Source organism: Camelus bactrianus, chromosome 8 (assembly GCF_048773025.1).
Source record: "Camelus bactrianus isolate YW-2024 breed Bactrian camel chromosome 8, ASM4877302v1, whole genome shotgun sequence".
Lineage (NCBI taxonomy): Eukaryota > Metazoa > Chordata > Mammalia > Artiodactyla > Camelidae > Camelus > Camelus bactrianus.
The window spans coordinates 29433408-29457740 of NC_133546.1; the positions used below are offsets into that span (position 1 = coordinate 29433408).

At 38.3% G+C, this 24333-nt stretch overlaps 1 protein-coding gene across 5 annotated transcripts in view; it reads right to left on the reverse strand.

Annotated features, from left to right (window-relative positions):
• The window catches only part of L3MBTL3 (L3MBTL histone methyl-lysine binding protein 3), a 108744-nt gene that overhangs the window by 75830 nt on the left and 8581 nt on the right, over positions 1–24333 (reverse strand). For 4 of the 5 annotated variants that reach the window (XM_045524515.2, XM_074368380.1, XM_074368381.1 and 1 more), the window contains exons 3-7: positions 11133–11249; positions 4384–4495; positions 3941–4015; positions 2392–2551; positions 1145–1274 (exon numbers count right to left, since the gene is read on the reverse strand). In XM_045524515.2, the coding sequence (XP_045380471.1) occupies positions 1145–1274; positions 2392–2551; positions 3941–4015; positions 4384–4495; positions 11133–11234 (579 nt within the window). In that variant the 5' untranslated portion in view covers positions 11235–11249. The remainder of the gene's footprint in view (positions 1–1144; positions 1275–2391; positions 2552–3940; positions 4016–4383; positions 4496–11132; positions 11250–24333) is intronic. The other variant, XM_074368382.1, reaches the window with a different exon arrangement.

The following is a 24333-nucleotide window of genomic DNA, read 5'->3' on the forward strand; positions in this document are numbered from 1 at the left end:
TCAAAGCTCAACTACCTTGTCTTCTTTACTTCTTTAAACAAAACATGCTATGCATATTCTTTTTTCTTTCTGTGTGTATTTTTTTAATTGAAGTATAGTCAGTTTACAATGTGGTGTCAATTTCTGGTGTACAGCACAATAATAAAATAATGCCATTTGCAGCAACATGGATGGCCCTGGAGAATGTCATTCTAAGTGAAGTAAGCCAGAAAGAGAAAGGAAAATACCATATGATATCACTCATATGTGAAATCTAAAAAAAAGAAAAGACAAATGAACTTATATACAAAACAGAAACAGACTCACAGACATCTGTCCTTACCTTACAGACTTCCCTGGCATTGCCCTGGGCGGCTCCTCACTCCTAACTTTACGTATCAAGCTCCTTCTTATTATTCAGATCACACTGTCCATGCCACCCCTCCTGATAACCCAACTTAGAGCAGTCAGATAATCTTACTGCCCTACTGTAATTCTCAGCATCGCGCTTATCACAGGCTGACATTTCCCATTTATTTTATTTACTTAAGTTTTATTATTTATTAACAAGAAGGTAAGGTCCCTGAGAAGAGAGAGACTCTGTCCTGCTACCTTATTCATCCCTGCACTCCCAGCTCCCAGAATGGTGACTAGCGAACAATCGCTGCTCAATATTGATCTTAAGGAGAATGCTTTGAGACCTCCAAGTTCTCTTTTCATAGAGCTACTAATACTTTACAGATGAGATATTTATTGTTTAATTAGCACATTCTGAATGAGTTTTCCCCAAATATACCTGACATTTATCTGCCATTTTCTACCTACTCACATGGTTTTATGAGACGTCTGCAATTGACCAAAATGAGATTGGCATTTTGCTGTCGAGAGGAATTTAAAATTCACGTGTGGAACTGAAGGTTCTGCTACTGCCTCTCTCACCCCAACAATGAAGTCCAGGACCTCCTACTTCTTCACCCTGAGGAAGGGGGACTTATTATTCCTATTCTGAGATGAGGACAGCAACTCGCAGAGAGGGCAGCTAGGTAACTTGCTGACGGTAAAACAGAGTCCCGGAACCAGCATTTGAACTCAGGTAACTGGCTCCACAGCCAGTGCCTTGGACCACGGCACTCCCGGCTTCAGAAGCAGCCCCGCGAGCACTAACCATCTCGTCATCTCGCTCTTCCTCCTCCTTGGAGTCGGCCTTCAGAGATAACTTTGGCTTTTTCTTCCGACTACACTTAGGATCTTCCTCCTCGTTGTCTTCTCCCACGTCCCTTTCCTCCTTCTGATCTCTGTTGTATTTATGAACGCAAAAGAATGTCAGGAAACAAAACCTATCAAATATCTACATGTTGATTATCAACGCAAACATTATTTTTTAAAAAGTATGTAACTCCTAGGAGAAATGTGTATATATAAAAATATCACAGATAAGAGACACTTCAAACCAATATCACGCATGACACTGTCAAGGTTGAGAGTGGAAATTAGCTTATATGTTAACTTACGTAATTAATTATTTATTAGAATCAGATAATTAATTATGTAATTTAAAAATGGGACCAGGCTACATGTGAAAAAGGTTCTAATAAGTTTTAAATTACTTGTCTTTCACAGCTGCCATCCATACTAATAAAAGAATCAACCACTGAGAGATATTCTAGTCTTCAGGGCAATTTTAAAGCTAAGTTCTAGCAATTATTAAGAATGCCAAGTCCAACTGAAAAAGGCCAAGTGTAACTTTGTAAAATATCAGTTGGCCAACAAAAACAGACGATTCCCAAGTCTGTGCTGATTAAAACACATGGGAAACTCCACTAAAACATAAATGTCAAGTCATTTATTTGTAGTAAACAATCATATGCAAGAAACACACTTTCTGGATGATAAGCTGACCTGGTCAGACAGTCCCCAAGTGGCAGTCCCTCACCACCATTGGTCACAGCTGTCTCGTAACCCTCAGTCTGTCCTGAGCTCAGCCACAACACAACTCACTACATTGCTCCCTGTGCCATGGAGCTGCTTCCCAATCAGGGAAAAGCTTTACTCCAGCTGTGGAGTTTTAGCTCACTCGCCTAAGAACCCCCAAATATAAACAAGTGTTTCCATAAGCACCAGTATCATTAAAATGTGTACAGAGCCCAAAGAAACCTAAATGCTTTTGGCTAGGGAGCAATCCACTTAATGTAAACAAAAGTCTAAAGAAGGGGGCAGAGACATGACTGGGGTCACCAGGTCCAATAATGGGTACAAGGTCCAAGGGCCCCTGGGGGAAAGTCTCCGGGGGTGGGGGGAGGCATCTTTCGGTGACAGATGTCAGAGAGCAAGCACAAAACCTCTGTATCCCCAAGCACCGTGATCTTGGACTCTCAAACTCATTTTACAGATGGGATGGGGGCAAAAACCTACTTGTCTTTGAGATGCCGTGCACAGTTCTGGCTGCAATAGTTTCCTGCAGAAAGACACTCGTCTCCGCTGCCGTACTGGCAGCAGTTCTCACAGAACTGAAGGCCTTCCACTTTCACCGGATCTTTCAACCTGAAAGGCATCCCAGTCTTCTCAGAAAAGACTAGAAGATGAGAAGAAGGAGACAAAAAAATATATATAAAAAATAAAAATAAAACTGTGACAACAAACACTTAAAATACACGTATATTTTTTCTTCTAATAATTTTGTTAGCAACACAATAAAAGAATGATGTTTGTTGAATGAATGATCAAACTACAGCGTTTGGTGGGGAGAAGAGGATGGGCCCCATTGGCATCACCCGAATTATTTACATAACAAAAACCACCCTGCAGAAAAGATAAGCAGAAGCTTGTCTGAGTAAAATGAAGACAATCTCACGGTCACTAAATTCAGAAGATGAAACCATCCATATATAGACTCTTATGCAGCGGTATCTTTTTGACAATTTGTTAAAAGGGTTATCTACGTTATATCATGTTTTACTTAATGGGCCAAAGCAACGTTTTTCTCGTCTACTTTTAATGCAGCAGGTCTCCCGAATCCATGCCATCCACAGGAGCTCACGTTTCCTTTCACCTGAATCACTAGGCTGGCTGATCAATCATTCAGCAAACATTTATTAGGCACCAATTTACGCTAGACACTGATAATGACAGCACAGACCTTGCCCAAGAGAGCTCACAGTCTAGGAGAGAAGACAGGCAAGAAAACCGGCATTTATAATAGAATGTGATGCATGCAATAATTGAAGTATGAACAAGGTCCAGAAGTAGCACAGAGGCAGAGGTGACTCATCCGGCCTGGGGGGAGGTCAAGGAAAGATTTTCTGATATAAAGCCTCAACAGGGGTTCGAAGGCCAAGGAGGAATTTACCAAATGGACAAAGAGAGAAACGGCATCCCAGCCAAGAGAAACAGCACAAGCAAAGGCAAGGAAGCATGAAACCGCACGGAGTTGGGAGAGTTTGATGTAATTCAGTGCTGCTGGCCCCGCCAGAACACAGCGTTCAAAGAACAGAACAGAGAACAAAGAGACAAAGCAAGCAGGTGGGTGCGGGTCACCCAGATCTTTGCTAGAGACAATAAGAAATTGGTGAAGCATCAGATAAGCAATCTATGTAAGTTCCTCTGACTTCGGTGTGCTGGATAAATTAGGGGAAATCAGAAGCAGAGTGATTCTTTAGGATACGTCTGCAGTAGTTCAGGTGAGAAGGGATCAGGGTCTAAGTTAGGGCAGTGGCAGTGATAATAGGCAGAAAAGGCCAGATCCAAGACATACTTAGGAAATAAAAACCAAAAGGATTAAGTAACAGGCTGTGGGGCTGGGGGAGAACAAATTCAGGATGACTCCTAGATTTCTTGCTTGTCCGTGGGGTGGGTGGTGCTACCGTCAACTGATATGCGGGCTACAGAAGAAAGAGCAGGTTGTGGGGAGGGGAGAAAGAAATAGAAAATGAATTGCATTTCAGACATGTGGAGTTTGAGGTACCTGTGGGACATCCAGGTGGAGATGTCCAGTAGGCAGGTGGAAATACGGGCCTGGAGCTCGGGGGAGAGGTCGGGGCTGGAGATATAGATTTAGGAGTCATCAGCATATAGGTGTTAGTTACAACCATCGGAGTAGATGAGAAAAAAGTGGCAGGCTTTTGGCTAATATCACCTGGGTAGGCTATGACAACATGGTAATACTTGATAATTTCCAATTAACTTTGTGCTATGACAGATCTGGCATTAGAAAAGAAGACAGTTTCAAGTTATTTAAAAATATAAAAGCTGGTTCCATATCAGTTTCATTATAGAAATTTACCTAAGAATATGTGACAAGACGATCACCCAGGATTTTCAAAGTTGCAGCCTATTATAAAACCTTAGATGTTCTTACTGTAAAATTCTCCAAAGAAAGAAATGGCCATCCAGATGACCCATTCTTACCTTCTTGCGCAGTTGGTACCATCCAGGTTGTAGTAGCTGTTGCTTTTTTAACATTTTCCATCTCACTCTCATCTGTAATAACTTCCAGGGCTCCAAACTCATTTACGCGAAACTATCGACAAAGGTAGAAAGAGGCAAAATTTACAAAAGTGCTCAGAAGAGTCATCATTTAATGGCTGGTACAATTTTTCAGCAAGTGAATTAGGTTTGAAAAGTTAATTTAAATAATTCTATCTAGATCAGCTCACTACCACTATTAAGCGCCTTACATTAACCAATTTTGGAATTCTGGGAAGCAAGAATAGAACAAAGCAGCAACACGCTCCTTAAGGACACAAACAACCACACCTGAACCATCCTGTGGAGTTGCCAGCTCACTGATACGGCTTGTAACTTCAAACACTATTTTTTTAAATTTTGCTAAAATTTCTTTTTCTTATTTCATATCACTGCTTATTTAATCATCAAAGTTAAGTATAAGGAGAATTACTGTTTTCCCAGGAATCAACCTGTCTCACCCCAGTTCACCTAGTTTAAAGAAAAGGAGTGCTGCTATTCTGGAAATTACGACCTTTGCATTCCTAGCCTCATATTCCAAGATGTAAACAAGGACGGCTGAGCATGAGTCACGGGTCCTCCGGCCCCACACTTCCTCTTTCACCGTTCTTTAGAGTTCTCCTTTCTAACCAAGTCTCCTAGCTCGTGGCCAATTTTATTACTAAAAAGTAAGGGTATTTTGATTTCATGGACATTTTGACTCCAAATATTGAAAATTTCCTCTCACCTCCCAGAAAGCCTCAAACCAAATATTCTTCTACAATTTCTCAGACATCCTGTATATGTGTTGAAGGCTTTTCACTACTACCTGTGTGCAGGGAGGGGCCCCATCCTCCCTGAAACAGCTAACTTTACTCTCACATTCATGAAGTTCAAAGTCATTCGGTATTTCTTTTGTTTTTCCATAAAACAGAATGACTTTAGAGATCTAACTTTAACAGGGGATGAAGAGCTAGACAGCTCAAAATTCAAAAGGATTATAAAACTTTTTGCTTAAAGTTTCTAGATCTCTCACAGAAATATATATGAGCATGCAAATATGCAGTATTTAAATGAGGCCTTCCATTTCTTAATCTAAAAATTTATTTAATCAGCATGCCAACAGAATGATCTATTTTACCAAACCAGATGCACACTACAAGCCAGAAAAATCTTAAGCAAAAACTACACCTTTCTTATTAACTATTCTTTCTACCAGGTGAAAAGAGCACCTTAAACAATTTTCTGCACATAGTCCATCATCAGTAAAAAGCTTTCTAGACTGAACAAGCTGAAACAGTTAAGGAAAGTGAAAATGTTTTCTCCCTGTTATACACTCCAGATGCAAGTTCCCACGTAAAATGTATATACTAAACCTAGTGGGTTCACCTAAAAATGTCAGTTTAGGAGGTGGTAAAAAGTCAATTGGAAGGGAAAGAGCTAAAAATAACTTTACTTTTGGGGAAAAAAATAATTTTTAAATGATCAACTCTGAAAACAGAATATTTCAAAATAAAGCTGACAGTACCATCTACTGGGCAATAGTAGAAAAACCAAGCCATCATGATTATTAATGAACGATATTTAAAAATTTGGCAGAAAATCAATTCTGAATGAAAAATTTTTTAAACTGGCATCAGCCCAGGTAAGCAGTTCTACTTTTATTATATGTTGATGTTAAACTTTTCTGACAAATGGGAAACATGGCGAATAACACCAAACGTTTACATCACACAGAAAGTCTCCCATGGTTTAAGGTTCCACATTGCTGTTCACTACAAACCACCCTGGCACTTCAAATGCTGGGAAAGAGAACACTGCTGAGTGAAAACTTGAAATAAAAAATCAGACTATGACACTTGGAAGCTTTAGGCTCAAATACTTTCAAAGTTAAAAGGTAGTATTTCCATAATATAACATTTAATCCCAGTTATTTTCTCCTTCTCCTTCTCCTAATAGTTATTGCCAGTAAGTGATCTACAGTCTAAGCACAAAGTAAAGATGCAATGGCATTTAAAGACACAGTTACCTCCTGTAAGCCAGGGACCCATGAATGGACTTTAGAGGCTGATAAATCCCATGACATATATGCAAAATTATTGTAAAGGCACATATATTTATCTGGGGATAGGATTCATAAGTTTTATCATATTCTCAAAGGCATCCTATAACCTTAAAAAAAAAACTTAAAAGCATCTACTCTAATCCAAGTTACTTTATCTCAAAAGTAAGCTCAAAGTGTTTTCAAAGTATACCATCATATGCAAAAAGACATAGGGATCAATTCTTTTTCTGACTTCACAATTTGGATTTCTTGTTTCTTCCACAATATTACTATGGTTATAAAAAATGTTGGGCAACATAGGTTGTTAGTTAGGTGTTGCTGACATGACTGAGTTCCACAGATGGAATTCCAGAAAGACTGACACATTTCCTAACATTTTTTCTCCAATAAAACACTCAGGTTCTGAAATTGGTAATGCTTTTATGAATGATGCTGGAACCATGGAAACTTAATATGATCACTTTCAATTCTTTTTTTTTTTAAGTTATTAGTTCTTTTAACCTAGATATCTAAAAAGCACTATAAAAAATTAGCAAATGACTCCATTCTACAAACAAGAATGTCAAAATTATAAACTTTACAAAAGGGCTTCATTAAGCAAATCACACACATCAGCTGACAATGTCACTCATTCTGCTAGTGGATACATCCAGGTCAATCAGAAGATTACTATATGCCTGAAATACATAAGGGGTTGTAAAGGTTTTGTTTGTTTGTCTTGGCTTAAACCGCCATTAGGTGATTCATTCTCCTCCTTATTTTTGCTTGTAGAGGCAAAGATCTTTTGTCTATTTTTGCCCGTCTTTAATAGTAGATCATTAAAAGAGACTGCTGAGGTTACTATTTTTATTACTTTCTATGTTGACATGAGAGTTCTACTTACCAATCTGTTTTAAGGGCAAAGATATTTAATAACTGAACTGTTTTGAGTGTCAGTCAAGACAAGGTACCCTGCACTAAGAGCGCAGTGAATTTTCCAGTTGGATTTCTGCATCGCTGCTGCTGGGTCTTGCTCTCCCTTAAGTGGCAACTATTCTTACGAGATAAGATGCTATCGCTCTCAGGAGTGTACCTACATTTTACTGAGGGACTCCAGGAGACTAAATCTTTATGACCCAGAGGAATAATTCTCTGCAGATAAATTTCAGACATCATAAGAAGTTCGGGTAGAGAAATCGTTTAGGGACAGCAAACCCTACCATGAACCTTCCCACGAGCCTTATCGCTTAGTTGCCTGCCTGATCTTACAGCTGGCCTTGATATTAATCTACAAACACCAGTTTAAGTTTTAAAGAAATAAATTAGGCAATGGTAATGTTTCCAAAGCTTGTTTAAGCAACAATGTCTTGTTAATGACTATAACATTTTCAAGAAGGCCAGTGGACACTTGTCATTCTCTCCTATCACTGCATTTCGGATGCTAGTCCCTCTCCTGGAGGTCCTCTTCTCTCCCCCGTCCCTGCCCCCGAAAGTCTTCACACAAACTCCTACCTATTTTCAGGCACCTAAAGCTCACATGACATCTGCTCCCAAAGCCTTCCTGATCCCTCCAGCTAAAGTAACACCTCTTCTAAATTGCTGTAACATTTTCCTCTCATCTCTTTTGATATAAAAACATTTCTCTTGTTAGACTGTAGTATAGCAGTGGGAAGAGAATTTTAAAATCAGAAAAGGCTGGTTGTTAAGACCCGGTTCTGTCAGTAACTACCTGACCTTGAGCAAGTGACTTAACCACCCCAGGCCTCTGTTTCCCCATCTGTAAACGGACGACAGTGACAGAAACTACCTCAAGTGGTTTAAACACGAGAATTAAATGAAAAGATGGAGCAAGTTCTCTATTCTTTCCGCTACTGCACCCAAATCAGGAGCCTGTGCGCTGTGTCAGGTAAGGGCTGGTTAGACCAGTGTCAAGAGGGGAAAGGGGATTCCAGCAACAGGAAACAGTAAAAGCGACCAAGATGGAATGCCTTCAACTAGCTGCCTGGACTGGGAAGGGAACCGGAAGGCACGGAGGAGTGAAACAAGATGCAGCTGGAGAGGAAAGCAGGGGCTAGGCCACCAAAAAGCTTCTGTGGTAAACTTACGGGGCTTGAACTTTACCACCACAGATGCAGGAAACTGCTAAAGGATTTTGAGCAGAAGAGTAATATAAGTTGATTGGCCAGCAATCATGAGGCTCTTACAGGGAAAAATTCTTTCAAAACAGCAATAAACTGAAGCATATAAAAACCTGTTCCAGCGAAAAAGAATGCAACAATGAATATATGCATGTTCATGTATAACCGAAAATTTGTGCTCTACACTGGAAATTGACACAACATTGTAAACTGACTATAACTCAATAAAAAAAAATTAAACAAAACAAACAAACAAGCAAAAAAACCTGTTCCCATGATAAGACCCTGACCGCCACGTACCAGCCGAATGAACTTCAGTTGGCTGTCCCAGGGATGGCACATCAGGAAACCCACATGCCTTTGCCCATTAAAAAGAGAAGCTTCCAGAGTGTAAAACAAGCAAAGCATGATGTGAGAGAGTAGATTTCATGATTTATTCAACGTTCTTTCCAATAACTTAATTGTGAAAAATCGATTTCTCAATCACACCTCTTAAACAACTTAAATTTTAATATTAAGAGCAAGCGAATTAGAAATTCTAAGTAATATAATCAACTGGCTAGTCTCTGAGCCTCCACAGATAAAAAGGATTATAAAGTAGAAAATATTTTTTAAATATTTTTTTAAATCAAACTGTCAACAGCACATAAAGTGAACTGGATACATGGCAATTACCCAGGTAATTAGATGAGCCTAAAAGTCAAATCAAATAACCCAGATTATAATACCCACTAAGTGGCTTAATTACCTGATTACCTTAATAAAAGTAATAGGTTAATTCCTAAAATCCATTACTTAGAAAACCTTAAGGCAATCTAAATTTCTTTAGGGATGGAGACTTCACTCCATCGTCAAAACTTAACAGAACAAAAATGACAAATTTCATCATCCACCTGACACACACACAAAAAGCCACTCAGAAGAAAAGGGATAAAGATGTATATGAAAAATAAGAGACAGAAGCAATCAAAAAAAAAAAAAAAAAAGCAGTTTACAAAACATACCATGAAGCAGTAAAAGATACAATTTAAGTGCTTTACATATATTACTTTTTTCAATCCTATGACCACCTTATGACCTAAATCCTATATCCCATTTTATAGATAAAAATTCTGAAACTTAGAATTTAAGTAATCTGACAAAGCTCATGTAGCTAATACATGGCTGACACTATCAGAATCTGGAACAGCTTTTCTTTCTCAAAAATTTCAGCACTCCGGTTCTATCATATTTAATCCAGATGAACATTTGGAGAATGTTAGAGCAGATAAAATCCTTGGTATTCATTTAATTCCTTATTTTACCAAAGAGGAAACTGGATCCAAAGAGATTAACTGACTTGTTCAAGGTCACACAGAACTAAAACTAAAAACGAAATCTCATCTCCAGATTTCACTAAATCTCACTGCAGTGTTTTTGTTAAACTAAACTCAGATATGTTGGCACACTGCACTTAATTAAACCTAAACCAACTAAAATCTAAGTAGTTTTCTTCCAATAAGAGGCAAACTGTCCAAATATCACCACTGAGGTCTTGAACTAGGACAGTTTTGGCTCAACTCAGATACTTGCCAAGTAGCCACTAAAAGGGACTGAACTCCAAGACGTCAGTATTAGGGGGCAGGAATTTCTATATTCAAGACAGGCCAGAATGCCAAGCATTACCAAGGCAAGCCAAGAGACAGCCAGTTAGGGAGACAGGAAGTTCAAATACCTGAATGACCAAGTACAAACACAAAGTCCAAAGGGCCACAGGCAGGTTCAAGGTCCCAGAGACAGGATCAGAGCAAAAGCAAGTCAGAAATGAGGGGTGGGAGCGGCAGCTTTCCAGGTAGGGGCTTGCACAACCCTGCACCATGGTGCAGCAGATGTGGTCCTGGGGTGGCTGCAGGGGGCTGGGGCAAAGGGGCTGGGTGAGCACCTAGGAAAGGAGCGGACTGAAGCACTGCTCTCTGAGGGAGTTCTCATCTACAGGAAGGACCAGCTTCTGAACAAGGGATTAGATAAAAATCCATATTTAAGAGCTACAGTATAAACAAAGGGGGTGAATAGTACTGTTTATTCAATATTTAACATTCCCCACTTTTTAAATAAGACAATTCTTCACAGGGAATGTGGTTTTTCCCTTAGTTATAAAGCCTATTACTACAAAACACACAAAGCTAGGTCTTCTAAGTCCGCTGCTTTTACATATATTGGCCATCATGACAGAGTAAAAACTGAAATGATCTTCCTTGAAACTATACATTAATTTCTACCTAATGAGTACAGACTGCAGAAATATTCTTTAGTCTCCTCCCCCAAGTGACAAAGGCTTCTGCCAATCCACCAGCAGTTCATCACCATGAGATGCTAAGGACCATGCATTGTATAAAACCAAAATCACTATGCTTAATTCTGTTAACTCTTATTTCACGTATGTGCTCACATTCATCTTAGTAATAATCAAAAGCAAAACAAAAAAAAAAACAAAACAAACACACAAGCAGAGATACACACACATACAATTTTATGTAATAAAGACAGTTTACCTTTAAGTCACTTCCTGGTAAGGTACCTACTCCATCTTTCCAATCCATGACACTGAATACATCAAACTCCTGGCCACTTGTGCTAGAGGCAGACTCAGTCATGATGTATTTTTCAATCTGGAAAAGGGGAAAAAATGCATATCACTAAATATTCTACATACAATCAGTTGTTATTTTAGTGGTCATTCCTTCAGTTTCCCTAAATTACATAATTTTCTTAATAACAATATCCCATATCCACAGATATAGAAATAACTACTTCAAAAATGTCATGAACATATTTTCTAGTATAATTCATAGTAAATTACAGAAGATAATATTAATAAAAGTTCTAAGGTAAAAAGGTGTCACAGTAAACTTTTGCTATTGTTAAAAAGAAAAGGAATACGTTGTCTCATAGCATATCCACTTAAAACAAAAAATCATGACATATGGATAGAATTCTTCACCCTCTAAAGAGTTTTTTTTTTCCTAATACTCTGACATTGAAAAGAGATTAGATATAGATAAAGGATAATATCCAACATAAAATACTGAAAAAGAAAAAAGAGGTCATTTAGATAAAAAAGAAATGAAAATTCAGTCCATTATTGACTGCTATCTATGCTAAATTTGTAATTAAGTTTGTTCTATCGATACAATGAATACACAGTGTGACTAATTCTTTCAATAAATGGATTTGTTAAATTCAGTTGAAATATCTGCTATGTTGATGTTCTGGGAAATAGGAAAACAGTCTAAAAATGTACAGCAAACACAATAAGGCTATGATAAGATAACAAATTTGGCTAACTACACTGTGATAATGCTTTATTTTCAAAAAGATTTCAAAACAAACTTTTTCATTATCATGTATCACTGATGGTAGTCTTAATACAGTTACTCTGAGACTTTTGTCTGTGTGGCATGGGATATAACAAATAAGTAATTTTGCTGGTGTCACTGACAGGTGATCAAAGATCAATGGGTCCTAAATCTAAATGGAAGTATCAGTATGATTTCATGATGCATTTTATATTTAGAAAATATGCATATTTTCTAGCTTTGTCCACTCACACACTCTAAACCACCACCAATCGACAGTAATGAACAGTCCTTGCAGATACTAAATACTATATATAAAATAGATAAACAAGTTTCTACTGTATAGCAGAGGGAACTATACTCAGTATCTTGTAGTAACTTATGGTGAAAAGAATATGAAAACAAATATATATATATTCATGTATGACTGAAGCATTGTGTTGTACACCAGAAACTGAAACAACACTGTAAACTGACCTTACTTCAATTTAAAATTAATTAATTAATTTAAAAAACTCAGTAGTGAACAGTCTAGTGCTCAGACTGTGTCTCTAAATATCGTTTCTCTCAGGTCTTCCCAGAGAAGGAGCTGATTTCTGCTTGGTGACAGGAAACGTGCATGATGAGCCTGGAATATCCTGTCAAATAAGCAAGGAAGCTATCAAACACAGCAGAGGTCATACTAACAGGACTCAGAAGCCAAAATGAAAAGGTTTCTGTTGCCCAAAGTAAGCACACTAGCTGTAGTGAACTGAAACACATCAAATAAGTTCAAATTCATGAGTTCATAACAACATTCCAAACCAACCAAGAACACCTCACTGATCCCCTTTTGAGGCTACAAGGGAACCAACTCATTACTTGGAAAAAGAGACAAGGATTCATCCTGCCTATATTGCATAAGAGCCATGAGAACTGTATCTAAGGGTAACCAAATTGTTGGTGAGAGGAAGTTTCTCTCTCTTAAAAAAAAAAAAAAAAAAAAAAAATCCTTGCTAGTAAACAAAGAAATAACGATAGAACTGAAACAACCATTTGGAAACATTAAAATAATGGCTCTAGACAACAACCATCAATGTCTTCTAAGAATACCAATCCAACACCATCTATGAAGTAGTCCTGCCAGGAAAATGCTAAATCAAACCTGATGTAAGTATCAAGTCTATTTACAGGAAATATCAGAGTCAAAGGAACATGGGAAATCACACCACAAAGATATGAAGAAGCAAAATTCGGACTGTCAGAAACTCTTCAGCAATATTTCTCAAAGCGAGGTCCATGGATCCTGGGAACCCTGAGAACTTTTCAAAAGGTGCAAGAAGTCAAAATTATTTTCATAAAAACACTACCACATTATTTGCCTTCTTCATTACACTGGTATTTACACTGATGGTGGATAAAACTGCAGGAGCAGGGGCACCCAGGTGAGGTAGCAATCATTCTATTCTTCACTCCCGTGCACTCACAGGAAACAAATGTCAGTTTCACCAAAGACCGTCTTTGATGAAGTAAAATAAAACATATTATTAAGTTTTGATATTTGAATATATATCTTTTCAATATTCTGTGTGATGAAACAGAAGTATGCATAAAACACTCATGCATGGCAAAGTACCATGGTCATCTCAAGGAAAAGCACTTGTGAATTGTTTGAGATGCAAGCTGAACAAGCTGCTTTTAATCTGACTTTTATTTAAAAAATTATGTTTATTCAGGTTTGGGTATTTGGCAAATATTTTGTTAAAAATAAATGAAGTGAGCCTGACACGTCATGGAAAACACTGACAGCATTTGTTGCTAATGAAGCAATTCGAGCATTTTGGAAAAATTTGTATCTACCACCATGAGCTTGACAGTTTCCCAGCAGCGAAAGACTTTTCTAAGGCAATGGGTGGTAATATTTATGAGTATGATTTTTTCAATATTTCATAAAGAAATAAGTCAACATTTGGAAAATCTGCATAACTCAAGTGAAGGAGTATTTTCCAAACAACCAATGCTTGAAGTTTCAAAATTATGCATGGCTGAAGGATCCATTCAAAGGGCAAAACAGACCAATGGATTTTAATGTAACAAAGTATAAAAAGCTCATTATTAGGTTTCAAACTGCATACTGCAACCCACCTGTAAGAAACTACCACATGTCAAGTTTTGGTGTAATATTAAAGAAGAATACCATCATGAAATGAAAATTTTCAAATATCCCTACCTTTTCCAACCCCGTATCAGTGTGAAGCAGATTTTCTTCATATGCTTCAACCAATACAACATATTTCAACAGACTGAATGCATAAGCAGATATAAGAATCCAACTATCTTCTACTAAGCAAACATTAAAGACATTTGCAAAAATCTACCAGTGTTACTTCTCTCACTTCTTTTAAATTCTGGAAACTATGATTGTATTTCACAAAAAATATGCTAATATACACCAAGGTAATGGGCTTACTATTGTTATAAATAAATAACAAATAAATAACCAATATATTTTAATTTCTAATGCAATAAATACATATCTCTATATATATAGATACATATAAAACCCACACAAACAATAGCTCTTTGGGTTTTTCATTTTTTAGAGCAAAAAGGAGACCTGTATCCAAAAAGTCTGAAAGTCACTGCTATACAAAATTATAAACTTATTTTCTGCACACAAAAAAAATATAAAAAATAGTAACAAATGAAAGAGGAAATTTGAAATTTAGATTGAGATTTAGCAGACATATTAACCAATCACAATACTGCATTTCACAGATCTTGTTTTGACCCTGATTTAAACTATCAAAAAGATTATTAGATAGGAGGGGAAGTATGAATACCAACTGACTATCTGATGATATTAGACAAATATCACTGCTTTTTTTTTAGAGGAATGATGACGGCATGTACATTTAAGAGGGAGGTCTTCCCTGTATTTGAGAGATATTAACTGAAATTGTGAAATGAAATTATATACTTCAAGGAAGTTACTATAAATCAATCAAGGGGTAAAGTGGTGGAATAAGACTGGCAATGTGTTGGAAACTGTGTGAAGACAAGAGAGGGCCTGGTTATTATACTACATTCTACATCTTGGTTCTTTTTCCTACGACTTAGAGTAAACAGGAAAAAAAAAAACCTGTATTTCTTTGAATCATAGCTATCTTCTATTGGTGTTTACTAGATGCTTCAATATTCTTTCTTCCTTTATCATTAAGACTTAATCCTCAAGAGAGGAACTAGGTTGTAAAGGCCTGAGGAAGAATTAATCAAGAATTAGTGAAACCATGAAATGAATTAAGACTCACACTTAAGTTCTCTACAACGCCCACCTCACTAAATAGATAAAGATCAGCCATAAAACTGGCTTCCCTATTAAGTAATGTAGGAGTCGCAACTCTTTCCTGATAAGACAGCAGAGTGACAGAACAATTTTCCCCGATGGATAAACTAGGTAAAACCTGAGTGCTCCTTTAAAAAGAAAGATTTTACTACTCGTTGTATACACTGCCATTTGCTCACCAGGTACTCAGTGTCAGACTTTTCGATTTATGAATTCAATCTCACTTTCCTCCAGAAAAGGATTCAAAACATCAGACAATTTACACATATGATTTCACGTACTTCTTTCTCACAGAAAGATGGGTTCTATCACGCCTCTAGTCAACACTGAAGAAAAGTGGGTTGCAGAGCTCAGTAACTCACCCAAAACCGTATTTGGTGGCATAGCCAGGATTTAAACCCAGGTCAGTCTGATTCCAACCATGGGCTTTCTTCCTTAACCACTGTCTTGTCCTGTCTCAAAGTCTTATTCCCTCTGAGAATCTGGCTAGACCTACTTTTCCCTATTCAGTCCTTGGAACATGGCAAATCCAGAAACCAGTTTACTAGTCCAAAGTTCTTGATTTATATAGATCAGTAGTACAGTCTGTATCCTTTTAATAAAATACCATCGAATATATGCTCCTTAACAAAAATGTCATTAAGACATATATTCAACACAAATAAATTTTTGGTATTTTCCTATCTAAAACCCATAATGTATGACAATTCCCAACAGCAAAATCCTGTCTGTGCATAGAAGGAGGAATAGAAAATAGAAAAAAATCTAAGAGCTATCTCTGTACAAAAGCTGTAGTAAATGTTCACTACGTACTTTAGGAAATACTTAGAATACGTGTTTGCTATATAAAACCCTGGCAATGTTACATCGTATTCTCTGCTTATAAGCACATATCTAAAATTTGTAAAACTTGTTTCCATCCATTGTTTCATTCTAAGGCTTGTGGGCATTCTGTATAAAATATTACAGCATAAAAATATTCACTACATTGTCCTTCCCATTATGTAATTTTGAAGCCACTGGACACTTTCACTGTCACAAGAAGTCTGAATAGCTAAGGCAGATCAGGTGTTTTTTTTACCATCTCCTAATCAGGTAGAACCAGCAACCAACATCATTTTAATAGAAGCTGCTTTTATGACCGCCTAAGTCTTCTTCCTTTTTCGTTTTCCGTAAGTGTTCACATTTGTATACAAACATACAAAGCCCTTCCACTTCAACAAATCATGTTTCTAAGAGTTAAGCGATTTTTTACTAATACTTAGAAATGCTATGTTTTGTATTTTCTTTAATTTTCACCTGGCACTGCTCCATCACCCCATTTGTAACCTCTACTCCATGGGCCTGAAAAACAGGTAGATAATAGTCACTTACAAAACAAGTCACAAACAGTATTTCTCATTTTGCATAAAATCACATCCCAAATTTCTTGTTAATGAGGCTAAGATTTCCTAAGGAAGTATTTTAAATGTGTACCATGATAGGTCTCTGTGTTATCAGCCAAGATATACCATTTTCCTCCTAACCTCTTCTAAATTCTAATGGTCCCCAGCCACTGCTGATGTCAAAAGGGACAGCTTTGGAGTTCACATACCCAGCAAACGCACCAAAGTGGCTTTTGATTCCCACTCACATATCTCACCACTGACAATCCAATGTGCTCCCACCAATGTCCATGGCAGGTGTCTCATCAAGGAGCTGATAACTTTACTGAAGGTGGAGACCATTACGTTGGCACCAATGCAATGTATCACACTCCCAAAGTCCCTCTTTTGTGAAACTTTCGCTTCTACTCACCTTTATTACAATCTTCTTGCCCAAAGAATTCAACAAAAGGGCTGGAGGACAGACTAAGTGACATTTAACGCTGTCCTCAGAATGACCTCCTGTACCTGTCTCCTGCACCACTCCTTGTCCCTAAACCAAAGCTGTGCAACCTGACTCTCCCTTGGGATTGCATATCTAACGGATGAACTTCCTCACTCTCCCATGCAAAGAAATGCCTGGAAACCCTAGCCTACCACATAACACTACTAATCTAGAAATATCAGGTAGTGATGAAACTAGCTAATATCTTACATTAAAAAAAATCCTATGTTACAAGTACATGGAGAGGCAGGCCCTCTCGTACACTGATGGTGGCATGACAAGCTGAAACCAGCTCTATGAAGACCAACTTTCAAGAACATATTCTCCAGTTCAGCACTTCTGCCTTAGAAGCGCATCCTACAGATACTTGCATGTATGTATAAAAAGTGTAAGAGGTGATTCACGGACCACAGCACTGTTCAGAATGTCAAAAAATTGGAAACAACCTGACTGTCCATCAATAAAGGACAACGTGGTACATCCATACTATGGTATAAAAAGCCACTGTAGAAAAATAATGAGGAAACTCTTTACATTCTGATATAGATAGAGTTCCAAGATGCTATTAATACTACTAATTTCACACAAGGTATAAAAATGGCATGGCACCATTTGTGTAAAACACATGGGGATATATAAATATGTGGATTGTTTATACAGGCAAAGACTATCTTTACAAGGATTTGTCAGAAGCTGGTGACACTGGCTACCTCCAGGAAGGGGCAATGGTTGGCTGAAAGACGACCATGGAAGGGAACCTTCCCTCTGGGCACCCTTTTGTACCTGTTGAATGTTTTTTTCCTTAAAAAAATTTAAAAAAATATGTTTTAAAATCTTGTTTCATATTTATTTAAAATACTCTACGTTATAAAAGGCATCTCTTCTTATGGAAATACTTAGTTTTTTTATTGATGCCAACAACAGAAGCTGCAGCCTAGAAGTCACTAAGGGAAATCAACCTCCCCAAAGCTCTTGTGTCATTTAACTAGTAGGTACTTAACTATATATGCAAATATGTCAGCTCCACAGATGGATGAGAAGAGAAAGGATAGGGTTCACCTCTCTACAACTCAGGTGTCAGAAATATACAGCAGATCCCTGGCATTTGCAGACTATTTACGGTTTCTACCATCCCTGAGTGGCAGTTGAGGTTCCTGTGACATTTAATAACTTGCCATTCTGCAGAGACATGACTCTGAACCACACACACTGTGAGCTGAGGGGCCCGGCTAAGGTGCAGGTGAGCTCTGGGTCAGAGTGCCTAGGCTCAGTGCTACGGCCACTGTGAACAAAGCGAAAAAAACTGTTTCTTGCTAAGAAATAAAACAAACAAAATTAATGGCTAGTTGATTCTTGTGTTGACGACAGAAGGAGGAGAATATGGAAATGTTTATGAAAGCAATAGGTCCCAGCCACGAAATAGAAGTTTCGGATAAATTAAAGACTAAAATGTCAAATGCAATGATGACTCAGACACACTGTGTGAACAAGACTACCAAATGCTCCAAGAGGAAATAAGTAGAAAAGATGTGTGAATTTGTTTCAATAAGTGCTCCAGACAGTACAAAGATTGCTCATCAAGTGAGATAAGCAGTTAAGATCTAGAGAGATCATTTACATTTCTCAGTTATACTTTAGTAATTTGAAGGGAGGAATTACGTGCTACCATGATTTTTTTTTTCAGGTTGGGGACTGGCGATGATCTTGAGATCTATCCCTCACAAATGTCAAGAATCTACTGTACCTTATTTTGACAGGAGATAAACAGAGTCCTTCATAATCCTCCCCTCATACAATATTCCTTCGCCCACATCTGCCGTGAGTGGATAAAATGATGGCTCAGAGGCGGAGGCACAGACTCCCCCAGGGCGGGCACCTCTACAGCACAGTCAAGGTGAAGAGCCTGCCTGGGGCTGAGACGAAGAGAAGATAACGGTCCCCTGAGAGATAAGCAACTCCATCCTGAACGTTCCCACATCAAGTGAAAGAGTGGGCCTTGCCTGTAAACGAGAAGTCTGGATCTGCAGATAGGGTGAGAATTACAGATTATGAAGAGAGCCTACTAACTGTAGCCTGGCCATTCCTGCTCAAACCACTGTTTTCAAAATATTATAGTATTTGCCAGAACAACTAGTTAAAATTCACTAAGACCAGTTAAATAGTTTTAATAATTTTACATAAAGGTGTTTTCTTAAGAGTTGCATTTTATAGCTTTACAATTAACAGGTGCATTTGTTAAAAAAAAAAAAAAAAAAACAAAAGCTACAAAAATGACACGGCCAAGAATTGGGAGTAGCTGTAAAATGAGGGTAGACGTTACCTCAAAAGCAGCTTCTGAAAATCCAATTTAAGTTCTTTGGTTTGGGTCGGAAATTTAAAAAACAAAACAAAACAAAGAAACCACCCTCCCCTGGCTTATCGCAGGAGTAGTAAGAACTGGCAAGGCTTTTCTTCCAATGTGGGTGGCAATTGAAGGCTGGGAATACATTCAAAGAAAAGGTAAAAGGGCCAGGGATGCAGCTACAAGAGAGCTCATTAGATGTAAGACTGTCAAATAGTAATGATATTAAAAATAACAAAAACTTAAATATTTGTGAGAAAAAATCTTTCAGAGAGATGACAGGAATGAGATATCACTGCCTGTCAATGAGCTAAACTTACCCATTTTTGGTTTAAGAGGGTAAAGTATCTTTTGTAAAGAGTAAGTCAGGAATGCCAACCTTAAAATCATGACCGTGAGTCACAGAAAAATGACAGCTACACAGAAGAGCGACATGGTGATGAGAAAAGCCAACCTCCCCTGTAGGGATATGACGCCCTGCTGCTACCACACCCACATTCATGCCATCAACTGAAGGTGGCTTTTGGTTTACTTTGTAGCAGTCATCGCTCACTAACCAAATGCTGTCTCAGGCACATTGTGACATTCTCAGAAGTTCTAAGGGCCGTTCCTCAGTAACATCAGTAACAACATCTGCCTACTGCTGAACACCTTATTAAAGTGGCCCAGAAAACTGCTTTGAGCCTCCTTAACCCCACCCACCCTACTCCCATCATCCTTTCGCAGACGCAAAGCAAGTCACTTCAGAGATGATCCTCAGACTTGCCACGCTCTCACAAACAAGTTCCTCTTTCCACCCCTCACCCTTTCCCAGACAAACCACCGCCTTCCTTTCCTCCTCTTCAATTCACTTTCCAAAGTTTGACAAATACTTATTCTGTGACTTTAGACCAACCAATCTCTTGAAACTTCAATTTCCTCATCTGTAAAATGTGGGAAAATAACAGAACTTTTCTTCGCTGGGCAATGGGGAGGATTAGATGAGACAAGACAGGAAATATCTCAGCGCACTATCACGTAGTAAGCAGTCAATAAAACGTGAACTTTCTATTATAACTATCTGGATTAGAAACAATTATTTGAGTTCATGAGAGCTGTTCAGTGAACTTAAAACAATCAGGCAGTGGCTTTTTTCTTCTTTCCTTTCATTTCAATAGCATTTCACGTGGTAAACCACCTGTGTTCAAAGCTCCATCAGATGATGTGAAGATCACTACATGAAAGTAGATGTTGTCTTGTTAATAATAATAATCTCTTACACTTACATGGGTCCAGAAATGACTAGATTTCTGCATACAACAATACCTCTGAAGTAATGGAGAGGGATCTGCCCGTGGGGAGGGAGCTGGACCTGAAGGCTGGGCTCTCTCTGCCATCACACTGGGCTGAGAGCACACTGGGGACCAGCCTAAGGCATTTCCAAAAGACTGGGTGAAATGCTAGAATGACATTTCCTGAAGTCTGCCCCAAAACACAACTTTTAGAAGACCATCTACTCATGTCTCATGATAACAGTTTGGTGCTGAGGGAGATGTGTAATCCCCTAGGGTCTGTGAGAGACACATGGCACACATCAGCAGCGGTGCAGCAATCCGTGATGTGCCGTCTGGGCCAAAGGTTCCCACAGTCCCTTAGCCTTGTGACTCTGTTACCACAGTATGGCGACTTCCACAGAACCCACTTTTTGGAAAATGCTGAGCTATGGAACATAAATTCAAGAAAAAATAATATGAGAGTAGGCAGTATCTCACAGGATAGAATTTATTCATCTTCAGAGATGCTACTTTCTGGCAGAGCTCCCTATCTGCATCCGCGCGTTGAGATTTATAGTGCCTAATGCTGGGGAATGCCCTCAGGTCCTAGAAGTCGAGGCTGGAGAAGGTGACCCTGAGAAAGACACGGCCCCTGCGTCCTCAGGTCTAACAATGGTTTTCTGATTGACTGACTGCTGGCCTCCTACATACTTTCATTAACACCAGAGAGGCCCGCAGCCTGTAACGGGAGAACTCACATACCCACAAATACAAGGCCACACAGGGTAGTCCGACAAAGCCAGTAATCCTAACACACATTCAAGGGATACAGACCTCCTGGAGCTGGGAAGGTTTCTTCTACACTTTGTCATTCTAAAGGTTCTTATCAATACTAGCTTATTCGACCCTCACAGTTACCTTTTAAGACTGCCAAGAATTCTCAGCCTCATTTTACAGATGAGAAAAATAAGACCACATAACCAATAAACAGACTTTCCTCTCCCAAGACAGTGCCCCTCAGACTATCCCACACTCTGTACTGTAGTCAACAAAGAAAGCAACTGAATATAAAGATGAAAACCACAGCAGCCAGAGTGCGGGGGCTGAATCCTGCCTTCACAATTTACTAGCTGTATCATCCTGGACAGGTTACCCAGCCTCTCTCGAGCCTTAACGCCTTCACCTAAGGAATGGAATAGGAATATCTACTTCATAGAGATTAAAAAATATTTTTTAAATTATTCATGTTAAAGAGTTTTGTACTTTGTGGACACTCAGTCCACAATAGCTACAGTTACTTTGAAGAAAAGAAACAAGCTGCTCTCCAGAAACATCCCCTCCAAACATGGGTTTGCCAGATGCCTGAAGCATCCCAGAGCAGAGGAATAACGGTGCAAAAGCCAATACCTTTGGTACCACAAAGCCCTATTTGATTACTCAGGAGTCTAGAAGTGAAGGTGGGGAAAAGAGAGGCTTAAGAACAATGGTAGGACTCTGGATTTCAAGGACAAGTAAAATTTCAAAATGAGTTCGTGAAAATGACACAAGGTCAAACAAACTAATAATTTAGTTTTTCCAAGCTCTTACAAAGGAAAAAAAAAAAAAACAAACATTTTAACAATGAAAAAAAGTATGAAGGACATAATCTCTGAACAAAGACCCAAGGCTAAGTAAGCTATTGGCAACCTCGTTGTGACGTTTTTGCTGAGGAGGCATAAAAGCTTCCTTGCATACCAACTGTGGACCTGCTTTCAAGAAAGCTAGCACAGAGGCAAACGGAAAGCACCGTGAGAGATCACAGCAAGAGGCCAGGAGAAGGAGGGATGAAAGCTATGGATCCTCTCCAAAGGGGACTCAAATGACTGCAGTGAGAGTCTTTCTCTGGATGAGTACTGGAGTATGTGTATGTAAGATGCCAGGAGAAGAGGAGATGGAAAGACATAATCTACACACCAATTGTAACACTTACTACATCATATCATGACCATTTATTTATAGGAGGTTTTGGAGGAAAGAGACCTTGATTTATTCATTTCAATATCCTGTGTGAATATCCACTGTAGGTATCAATAAAATGTATCAAATGAATGAATAAAAGAGAAGGGGAAAATGCAACAAACTAGTTGCGGGAGGGACTAGGGAGGGGGAAAATCAGAAAAAGATCTTCATTTGTCCGTCTGTCTCGCATTCTCCAGTGAAAGTTCTAACAACTAGGCTGCTAAGTATTTATTTACCTCTTTGGCAGAAGCATAACACTCCTGCTCCAAGAAACCCTCCTTATTTAAGTGTCAGTGGAGAACACATCAAAAGAAGTTAAATTCAAACCTCTTAAACAGGCTCATTCAATAAGGATAAGAGAAAAATCTAAACTCACACTTGAAGCATCTCTCAACAAACATATATTGCTACAAAGAAAAATTTCCCTTTCAAATCAAGCATGACAGATACCAGCTTTGATATTCGACTCAACCAGCCTGATAAGAACTCTGAAACACACACATACTGGAATTGAGATCTGTTGTGGAGAGATGTGAAATTTCGCCCCGAGGACCCAGGTTCATAGATTGTAGGCAGGCAAAACTCTAGACCATTTCAATGTGAGAACTGAAATCCCAGTAGCATCAAGAACAAATCCTTGAGAACCTGGGTCTTCTGTCCACCATCTATGCTTACGTAGTAGAGATGCCTGAGTGGCAACTCACCTATGCTTCTTTTAAATATGAAATTGGTTATCAGGACCGCTCCCTCTTATTGATTTTTTTTTTCAAAAACACCCTGCCCCTGTATCTACTGATCATATTTTCATGAATACGACCCTGTTTATAACGTAGCAATGGTTTACCTGATTTGCTACCTTTTCTGCCAGGGAGATCACACACAGAGGGGTAGTCACTGAAGGCAACCTTTACAAAATCTCAACTTCCTGCCCTTCCGTTTGTTACTGTAAGAAGGATGAATTATTTGAGATTCTGTGGCCTAACCTACTTACTTCCTCTGAAGGAGGAACAGAAAATGAAAAATGCCTTTCAAGAAAAAAAAAAAAGTGCATAGAAAATGAAATCACAAACTGACATTAACAGGCTTACAGTATACTTAATATACTCTCTATAGATGCTTTTATTTGAAGTTCATTTTCAATGTACAGACAATAAGATATCTCAATTTGAGGCAGAAATATCCTGAAAAATGCTATCATGTCATCAACATACTTCTCCTGTAGAGTAATAATAGGAATTTTACACACATCAGAGGGACTCAAAGGGCATAAAAAGAGCAAGAACCTGTCTGACACAGATATTTCCATGCTTATGCAAAATACACATGAACTTAAATTAAAAAAGAAAACTAAAAGTAGTATCTTGTTCTTTTTTCTTATTTCACTTCATAACTTTTTAAATGCTAAAAGTAGTATCTTCTTTTTTCTTATTCTGCTTCATATGTTTATAGAAGATAGAGCTAAAATTAAAAGATTTACACTTGACTTCTCTTTTGCATATAACAAATTAGATTTGACCAGATTTTATTTCTCTCACAGAAGTCATGTGCATGGCTTATCTTGATAACCATTTGTAGCTAAACTCCTTATCAACAGATTGAACAGCTAGGCCT